The 10301-nt window shown below is 35.5% G+C and overlaps 2 protein-coding genes across 2 annotated transcripts; both read right to left on the bottom strand.

The window, feature by feature from the left end:
- Positions 1-986: 986 nt before the first annotated feature.
- LOC110692162 lies at positions 987-9311 on the bottom strand. Its single transcript, XM_021869162.1, has 6 exons — positions 8396-9311; positions 6269-7524; positions 5587-5718; positions 3457-3501; positions 2564-3371; positions 987-1580 (listed from the first exon to the last, which is right to left on the bottom strand). The coding sequence occupies exons 2-5, from the start codon at positions 7518-7520 to the stop codon at positions 3268-3270; spliced, it is 1533 nt and encodes a 510-aa protein (XP_021724854.1). The 5' UTR covers positions 7521-7524; positions 8396-9311; the 3' UTR covers positions 987-1580; positions 2564-3267.
- Positions 1363-3197, bottom strand: LOC110692096. Its single transcript, XM_021869080.1, has 2 exons — positions 2564-3197; positions 1363-1580 (listed from the first exon to the last, which is right to left on the bottom strand). The coding sequence occupies exons 1-2, from the start codon at positions 3195-3197 to the stop codon at positions 1363-1365; spliced, it is 852 nt and encodes a 283-aa protein (XP_021724772.1).
- Positions 9312-10301: the final 990 nt, after the last annotated feature.

The following is a 10301-nucleotide window of genomic DNA, read 5'->3' on the forward strand; positions in this document are numbered from 1 at the left end:
GTGGTTGAGAGGGAGGAGAGAGAAAATAAGGTGGTGTTGGTGGTGGTCTAGTGGATGTGGTTGTGAGAAAGGAGAGAGAATGTGGATTGGGACTTTAATAAGTGATGAATTAATTTTGGTCAATAGTTAACAACATATGATTTGATGTGTTTATTAAAGTTAAGTAAGGGTAAGTTTGTAATTTCAAATAGAAAATTTACTAAAAGTGAAAGGTTTTTGTTTGTTACAGATAATGAATAGCATTCCTTTTTGAAAAATGTTACACATAACACATAACGGAGGTAGTATCTAAAAACATATTCCATAAAATTTGAAAAAAACTATTGTCAAAGATAGTACATAAATAGTGAAAAAAAACGTTTTACTCCCGTAGTCCATAAATATAGTTCTCATTTTCCATTTTGGGCGTCTTGAAATTATTGTTTTTATTTCTTCTTTTCATTTTTAGATTATTTTAAATGACCAAAATACCTCCACTTTTTCAAATTCCCATACAAATCACCTTACATTTTCTCTAGTTTTTGTCCCTATTAAATGCTTTTTTGGATTTATCACTTTATTCATTATCTACATTGTACTATCCTAGAGTGAGGAATACCTCAAATGGTTAGAGAGCTTTCCTCCTGATTTCAGGAAGTCCTGGGATCGATTCTCACCCTTGCCCCATCGTGGACTCTCTATACATTGTACTATTCTAGATTTTTATTTTGTTTTAAATAATGTACTTTTATGTTATAAAAAAAAATGTACTTTACCGTTTTTTATGAAGTTTAACATAATTTTATTCCTATTTCTTAATTTTCCTGAAATATGAGAAACGGGAATTATATTATGGGACGGAGAGAGTAATAATTTTAAAGGCCTACATTGACTTTTCAATCATGTTTGTAGACCTATATTCCCTGTTATGATTTGTGAAAATTCTTCAAAATAATCTACTCTAGGCTGCATCTTCTACTCCTTGGAAATAATAAAGATACGAAGTTCATCAAAATCTTTATTCAGTCAATTGTTAGCTTCAGATTTGCGTTCAAAAGCAGAGCTACATGATTACATGTGTGTTCATTTTTTTTTTTTTTTTTTTGAAAGAACATGTGTTCACATATATGTACACTGCAATGTCAGTGATTTTTTCCGATTTGTTCTTCGGATACATATACAGTACATTTCTTCTAATCTTCTCAATTAGTGACCCAAAAAAGAGACTGCATAATCTCTATTTCAGCTATATACGCTACCAAGAATCCCATATGTTTTCATTATCAACCGACTAATTAATCAAAATACATCCTCGAAATAGAGCTATGTCTACTTTAACTACGGCAAAAGTTGAGGATTGATTAGTAGTAATTGGGAAGACATTCATGTCTCACCCATGGCACAAGGAATGCAAGGTGGATTTTTTGACTGATCTTCTGGAGTAATAAGCTGCAAACAATGGTCATGAAAGGTGTGGCCGCAAGGTAGAGCAGCTACAGTTGGTGGAATAGGCGGTTGTGAAATAGGGCCTTCAGGTGCAAATGATAAGTCTCTCTTGCACAAAAGACACTTGAATCCAACTGTTGGAGGAAGATCAAAACCTACAAGCAAAAACCGTTGTTAATAACTTCTTGTATTGGGTAGTACCGTAGTATGTACACTAACCAGCACAACAATATCTTGAAACCACAGAACACACAGCATGCATGATAACTAAAGAATTTGACAGGAAAGGTTACAGCAAGTTTAAGCTCAAAATTTCAAGATAGCTAAGAGTAATATGCATGAATCAACAGATTGAAGCTAATATGGGGACAAGGCTAGCAAGGGCCAATGCTCAGCTCTGTAGAAACTATCATGAACGGAAAACCTTGTACAGTTTTCATTAGCTGAATAAAGTAAATCAATAGATAAATAAGAGACCATAGAATTTTTTGAATTAATTTAGTGGAGTAAATTTCAGTGGATCAGACAAAGCAAGAGTGCATCAATTATATTATTTCAACGCAGCAAGCAATAGAGCAAGGTGTAGAGTCTGTAGACTGTACAGTATAATGCCACCTACAGCATTATGAAGGAAAACCTAGTCTCGGCAGTACCATTAACCAATTCCAACGCAGAATCTATATATAAATCTCCGAGATACCAAAAAAAATAAAAAATTAGGGAATCCTCCACATTGACACATTGTTCCGAATAATCAGCAAAACTAATCTTTTCTCTCGCTGGTTCCCACAGTAATTGGAAAATGGTAATGAAGGTCATGCAAGAAATGGGACAGTAACAAACAAAGAACACCCAAGGATCTACACATATACACTTCAAAAAAAAAAAAAAAAAAAATTCTCAAAAGCTCTGGATAGTAAAAATTTAGAATTAATAGGTTGAATTAAGTAATAAAGTCTTCGTCAAAAGCTTTGAAAGATGGGCAACAAAATTCACTATTATAAAAAATTTTACTATGTTCACCTCACAATATATATGTGTTTGAAGAAGCAACTTCAAAAGCGAAAACTTCCCCAATTTAAGCCAGATAAACATCTTAGTAAATGAAGGATGCAAGAGAAGACACACACATAAATACCTTGAAACTTTATATGAGGCATTGAACTTGGAACTTGTGATGCTCTGTAACCTGGAGCTGCCTTTGCTAAGGCAGCCAAGGCAGGCAGAGACTTTTTCCAGTCACTCAGAGATTGACGAGTCATATTTGAGTTGGTCTGGAGCAAATGAATCTTCCGAAGAGCAGCCAAAGCAGCCGCTTTACGTCCAGAAGAAGATAAAGCTGCTGATGCAACTCTCTGTGAATTAGTTGCTGGGATTGGAACTCTTGCTGAGCCAGAGCGGTTCTCTATTGTCCTAGCTAAAGGGGTTGATGGTGCATCCATGGGTGGTGATGCAAAAGTAGGACTTTCAGCTGCAACCATAGCAGCAGTGGAAGTCTTTGAAGGGGCAGCTGCAGAGCTTGTCATTGAACTGGGGATATCAAAAGACACCTCAGCAGAACTATGAGTAGCTGCAGAAGTTGCAAAATTCTGTGTGACCCTCGCTGTATTAGAGGCTCCATCAGTCTTTGTTTCAGGAGAAATAGATGTAATATTCCTGGTACAATCCCAAGCAGCAAAATCCCTCTGTATAGCACTAGGGATATTAGAGGAGTTCACAGCGGTAGTAGGCTGGCATAGAATGGCCAGTTGTAGCAATTTGCCCCAGAGCATTCTGCAGTAGATCTGGTGAAAATTGTTGCACTGATGTTTGAGGCATGATTTTCCTGCGCTGATCATGTATTCAAGCCCGGGGAGGAAAATTTAAGTTTCGTTTGAGAGAATCTCTAGTGACAGCTGTAGAAGCCTGGTGATGTTCATTTTTCACTGTGAAGTCAGCTGTTTGACCTAATAAATCAGAAATCACATACTTCAGACCAATGTAGGTTCTTACACATAACATATATCAAAATCAAAATGAGGACATATAAACCTGTGGAATGCAGACCATGCCCAGTGTAAGGTGGATAATTTTTTCCTGTGATTGAAATTTAACATCATTATATGACATATCATCATATCAGGGAGGTAATAAGTCTTTGAAACATGGCATTCTGCAGTTCAGCTAATTTAACTTTTCGGAGTTCAAAGCCTCTACCCACAAAATGTCTCATCAAAGCAGCAAACATAAAGCATACATAAAAATACAAAATGCAGGTAAACTTGCATTTTAGGTACGAAAATAACATGTAATACTAGTAACTAAGATGGTTAAACTACTTAAATGATCTTGGTGGAGATATTTCTGCTGTAACAAAGGATACACAATCAGCTTGCAGACTGTAAGCCACCCTATTCAATGGCAGTCTTTCCTTATTCACACAATTAATGTAATAATGTTTTGGCATCATCGTTTCTGATGATAAAGTTATAAAGAAATCAAACAAAAGGGCCTGACTATGTTTCCTATTTTATAATAAAATTTCCTCTAGTCCGCAGTTGGCTAATGCTATAGCAATAGCATGCTAGTATCACGTAACTATTGTGGAATCAGCGGCAGCACAGTAGCTACCTCACTTTCAAATATCTGATTTATCATCAAACCAGTTTGTACTGTGGGAAAATTACTGACTTAGTACCGTTTCATCTGAATGAAACCTACACTGTTTAGAAATCATTAGGCAGTTCATTTAATGCGGTTAACATAGTGTAATGAATAACTAAACACATGAAGCTGAAATGGCAACACAAACAAGGTCAATGTTTTTGCTGCAAATATACAAGGCAATTAGCTTTTAAAGTAATATTCAGAAAAACACACTTTGAAATAAACACTTCAAAAGTACGATTTTGTATGAGTCAATAAGTAGACTATATACTCTATAGGATGAACAAATAGTATTCACGAATACTTGAATAAGGCAGATTTTCATTAATTTATTGTAAGACGGGTTAAAGTTACCCTAAAAGTATTTAAAGTTATCCTTATATACTATAAAAATAACAACTTTTAACAAAAAATTTACACTTAAAAAACACTCATAATGTATTAGATTAATCATATTAGCCTTAATAACATGTATCTATTAGAAAATACACATTAAAATACAACCAAACTTATTACAAATTAAAAGTTACCTTTAAATGTGTTAAAGTTACCATAAAAAACGTTAAAATTACCATCATTCAATAAAATTAACAAAAGTCCGTCTTATACGAGACTTACTGACTAATATTAATACTCCTTACAAAATCACTATAGTTGCTTTAGAAAATTAACAAGTAATAACTTTGCAACAAATAATATTATATCATAAAATCCAACCATATTGACACAATGACACATAGATTTGGGTTATTAGATGTATCTATGGACCAATGATATCATATCAATATCATAGATAACCAACCTAAAAGATTTTGCCAATGTAAATAATCGGGACAATGAACTAAAGTTCCTAAAGCAGTTGAATTGATTTGGAACCAAAAGTTATCGCATAAAGATTGTGCTTGAAAAGCATACAATAATTAAAAGCATTTAGTCTTTATTATTTCACCCTTTACTTAAAATGTGTCACTCTACATTTTCGAATTTTATTAAAAAATATTAAATAGATTATTGAAATAATTATAGCTGCACAGTTTAGGATGAAAATGATAAAAAAATAAATCAAAAAAAATTTGGAATAATTATATTCAATGTAACAGAGCAAATTTAAACCTCTCCATACAGTCTAAACATACAAAAAGCTAGAGCCATTATATCTTGGTCTCATCTACCAAATGAATTGGTTTTCCTTATTCAATGAATGCAAAATGATGCTACAACATTTCACATAGCTTTTTGTGCAAGATACCACTATATATCAGTCAGCCATGAAAGAGGCATGTCCAGCTTTCATATAGATGAGCATTTATTGTAAATTTACTGTATCAAGCATCAACTCAGAAAAGCCTGTTAAAATACATATCCACAACAAACCTCACTTAGTTAGACTGCTGAAAGAAAAGGATGTATAGCACCAAGTTACCAACATCTTTGTGATAGCAAACTAGATTTTTCAGAATAATCTTTCATAACAAAGCAAAGAACGTAGCAAGCAAGCACTGAAAACAGACATACCTGCTGGAAGAAGCCCACTGGAAAACTGACGGGCAGGCATACCAGCAGAAAGAAACCTACTGGACCGGGGGACAAGATCGTCTCCAATAGGCTGAACAGCAGAACTAGTTGCACAGGATCCAAGTGCAAGGCCTGCAACTTAGTGAGCTAGGGTTATATTCAGATAGGAACTGGCAAACCAACACCAGGAGGCAAAGAATGCCTGACATTTCAGTTCAAAGGAATGACTGACATGTTAACAACGAAAATTATTGATGTGGGGATTGTTGGACAAAAGAGGCGGCATATAACACATTCCATGAAGCAGCAGTGACTGAGCTACCTTTTTTCAAGCAACACTTAAAGCACAAGATTTAGTTGTAAATATTTATTGTTAAGTCAATGAACTGTGACTTTTAACAGCAGAAGCAGTAAGTAACTGAATAGCTTGGCTTTAGATCAGGAGCTAATGTCCCAGAGAGCTTCAGTATTTTCAATCATTCAATGCAGGTCTTTGAATCTCATAAGAGCAGGTTTAAAATTCTTTTTCAGCTCCTAATCAATGTGAGCTCTTTATATCCTAGGACGCAACATTAAAGCTTCAACAAGTAATGGAATAGGTGACTTCTAGCAAGCTGATTTATACATTTCTTGATACTACACATATTTAACATCAATGACTAAAGATGCACAGACTGCTCACCTGACTTGTCATGGCTATCAGATTCTCCTATCCCGGAAGAAGGTGGTATGAGGTTGGTAGTTAGATATGCATTCTGTGGTGGATCAGTAGCAATTTGGTGATTACTTCTCAGAATAGTGGAGTTGAATGGGACTCCTTGCATCCTTCTTTTTACGTTCTTGGCCAATCCTTGATTATGACTGGAGTTATTGGTAAGCACGCGTTGATCAGCTCTAGAGCAATCAGAAGGATCACTTGAATACATACTTGAGCCAGATTCATTTCCAGCTTCTGAGGTTCTGCCGCTTGGAGTGGGAATATAATGGTGCATGGTCACCGGCCCTCCATAGAGGTTGGAAGTTGGATTCATATCATGCCTAGAATTCATTAATTGCGAACTACCACCACCAGAAATGTTTTGATTGCCTGAAGAATCCCATGTCGTCACAAGACCATCTGCATTATTCTGAAACCCTGCCAAGCCCCGCACATTGTTAAAGGAATTATAAGGTGATTGACCTTGCGAAGAAAGGGGTGTCTCACTCATATGAATGGCTCTCTCACCATAAGTGTTGGAGTTCACGTAAGAAGCAACATTGCCAAGTGACAAAAATCTTCCATCAAGTCTGTCCAATCTGTTAGGTTGAGACATATTAGCTCTAACTTGGTTATCATACACTCTTGGGACAGTAATTTGGTTGACCTGAGCTGCACTTTCACTGAAATTAGTAACATTTCTATAGTGCCCTGTTGGCTGTCTGATGCTGTTTTGTGTTTCTGCATCCAGGTGGAAGTTTCCAACCCCACGATTAACAGCATTAATGGAATTTCTGTCAATGATACCAACATACTCAAATTGAGGTACCCTACTCATGCCATGATAAGAGGTCATCACATTGTTAGGAATATGATATCCAGAACTCATCGAAACCATGCCTACACTAGGAAAACTGAAACCCTGATTGTCTAGAATGGGATTATCATCTATAACAATTATATTTTGGTTAATAGGTATATTCATTGGATTTTCATCTACATTAGTACCTATATTCAAATCATTTACAGAGGCTCTGGGTAAATTTCCTTGGTATCCATAAAGATTCCTTGCAGGCAAAGGAGAAGATTGGAGTGGGGTAAAAGTGAAGGGATTAGGGCCACCAGTGCCACTATCATTAGCAGGCAAAGCTTCTTGAGGATTATCATTCTGCAACTGAGGTACACTAATAAAACCCTCATAATCATCTTGCCTTTGATTTTGATCACGATTTGCCATGCCTCTGGATGAAGAAATAAGATACTACTATCAGATTAAGAGCGAAAATGAACAGTCAAAATATTGAAAACGATTAACTATCACCTCAACTTAGTTATTGTTGTATCAATCAAGCATTTGTGCTCAGAGCATACCACAATCAGGCAACATAGGCAACAAACTCGACAAAATCAACATCCTAAATTTTTTATGACTAATTGTGTCATCTACCACTTTTCCTAAGATAAGCTTGCACTGATCAAGTAATTACCCATAGACAACAAAAGCAAAACATCGAAATCCAGCTATTCAACTCACTACACCCTTCAATGTGCTGAGAAAACTATATCAATCCATAAAACTCCTCAAGTACTGCACTAAGCCAAAAACTCAAAGTTCAAAGATTTCACTAAAGCATTCCACTTTCGAAACAAAGTAAGCCACCCAGATTAAAGCAAGCACTATAAAACCCATTAAATCAACTATCCACTTTTGAATTAATCACAAATCAAAAGGCCAAAATCTTTACCTAAACGGTAAAACCCCATAATTCAGATGCATAGGCACAATTCAAAATTTAAACCCGTGATTCTACATTTTATGACAAAAATCTAACCTAATTCAAGTTCATTTCAGCCAATAAAAATCATCAAATCAATACTTTCACAACCCACAAACCCCACCTCAAAAAAATAATTTTTTTAAAGAAAAAAAAAAAAGAACACCCATCAAACAAAATTCACTCCAGAACACAAAATTCAATCATCGGAATACAAAAAATACATATAAAAATTCAAATTCAAATTACAACAAAAGACAATACCAAAAAAAAATTAAAAAAATGAAAAAGTAAAAGAAAGGTAATTCAATCGTAGAATTGGGTAAGATAGAATTACCAGAAAATCAAAGAAATCGGAAGAAATTGAAAGAGGAAGAAGAAGAAAGAGGAGTGAGCATGAGTGTACGAAAGCCAAGGTGGAGCGGAGAAGGGAGGAGAGAGAAAGAGAAGAGGGGGTTTGGTTTTTGGCGCTGAAGAAAGGGTGAAGCGTTTTAAAGGGTTCGGTGTGGGACCTAGTTACTACTAGTAGTATACATACTTCTTCAAGGAGAGAGAAAGACGTAAGATGTAAGATTGTGTCCCTTTGAAGCATTCTGTGAAGTCTTATGTGATGTAATACAGCTAGACCTTGTGTACTAGGGCGGGAGGGTAGAGTTGTCAAAGAGGAGTTTTAGGAAATTGATTTTGGCACATCCTTAATTGATTTTGGCACACCCCTATATGAGAAGAGCATAGAAAGTTGCGCTCTCACATTAAGATGTGCCAAAATTATTTCCCGAGTTCTAGGGTGATCAAATTGTTTTTGATCACCATAGGCCAAAAGTGGGCCCAATGAGGTATCATCCTCATGGCCACCAAAAAAAAAAAAAAAAAAAAAAAAAAAACTTCCTATATTTTGTAATTTCCAAAACTCAATTATATAATTTTCCAAAATGTTAAAAATCAAGTTTAAAATTAGATTTTGTTATTTACGTAAATCAGAAAATGAAATAATCAGAAACTTTTTTAAAAAATTAATTAGTAATTAAGATTGTTGATACTAATTATTCTCTCTCTTAGGGTTTACTTAACCCCTTTCTCTCTCTTTTCTCCCGGTCATCGCCGGCGATGATTCCTAAACGGCAAATTCCCTCCGAACATCGCCATAGTCTTCATAAACGTTTGGAATGGAGCTCGTATTCATGGAGACTATCTTTTTTTCTCTATATTGTGTTAGATTTACTGATAATTGTACCCCCTTTCTCTCTCCTCTGTACCACCGGGATATGTTATCCGAAAACCGCTTTAAATCACTGCGAATCGCTTTCTGGAAATAGATAGCCCTTGTATGGAGTTCACCGTATTCCTTATGTTTTGGGTGTGTGATAAATCTCGACAAACAGACTTTTACATCTGAAAAATTGCACGATTTGATATGTTCAATATGTTGTTCAATCAAATTAGAGTTTTTCAAAGAGGTGAATTAGAGTAATCATAGCGTTTTATGTGCAATTTTAGAAATTTCAGAAATGTCATTAATGGTGGTCGAATCACCTGAGGGGGATGATGAACAGTAACAGTTCCTCAGATGGAATGAGGCATATAGTTCACGGAAACTGCCACCTTCGAACTAGGGCAATACCAACAACCTACAATTTACGGTATATATAAAATTAAATAACATTATATAACACGGTCGATGAACTGTCCCATTGGCACTCAAGTCTTGTTTGACACTCTAAACTGCCCATTTGGTTCAGGGTTCGATTCCCACTAGAAATCGCTAAACCATTTTTTCTCTTTATTTTGGGCATTAAATTATTTGGACATGTCCAACATTGTACAAGGTATTTGCCAAAAAAACATTCCGTAGGATCTATCTATAAAACTACGTGGTAGTTACCTTACTATATATATATATATTACTTCCGAAGATCACAGTTATCAAAGTAGGTGGTTTGTCCACAACCGAGACGTATGTAGGTAGCATCCCGTCTTTGAAGCTGTCAAATTTCTATTCTGTACAATAATTAAAGCGTGTCCGAAAGTAGGGTTCATGAAGAGGAATTCCAAACAGAATCAGTGTTCGTTGCAATTGTGAATCCAGTTTCCCCAATTGCGGGAGCAACTACATTCTAAAAAAGAAAAAAAGATGATGAAATATTATGTTTACCCAAACAAGTGTCATTTCCCTTGCAGAGCGAGCAGCTGGTCTATTCTCAGTCACTGAAGTCCGAGCAACACCTATTGCATCCTTTAGTATG

Source organism: Chenopodium quinoa, unplaced genomic scaffold, assembly GCF_001683475.1.
Source record: "Chenopodium quinoa cultivar QQ74 unplaced genomic scaffold, ASM168347v1, whole genome shotgun sequence".
In the NCBI taxonomy this organism is placed as follows: Eukaryota; Viridiplantae; Streptophyta; class Magnoliopsida; order Caryophyllales; family Amaranthaceae; genus Chenopodium; species Chenopodium quinoa.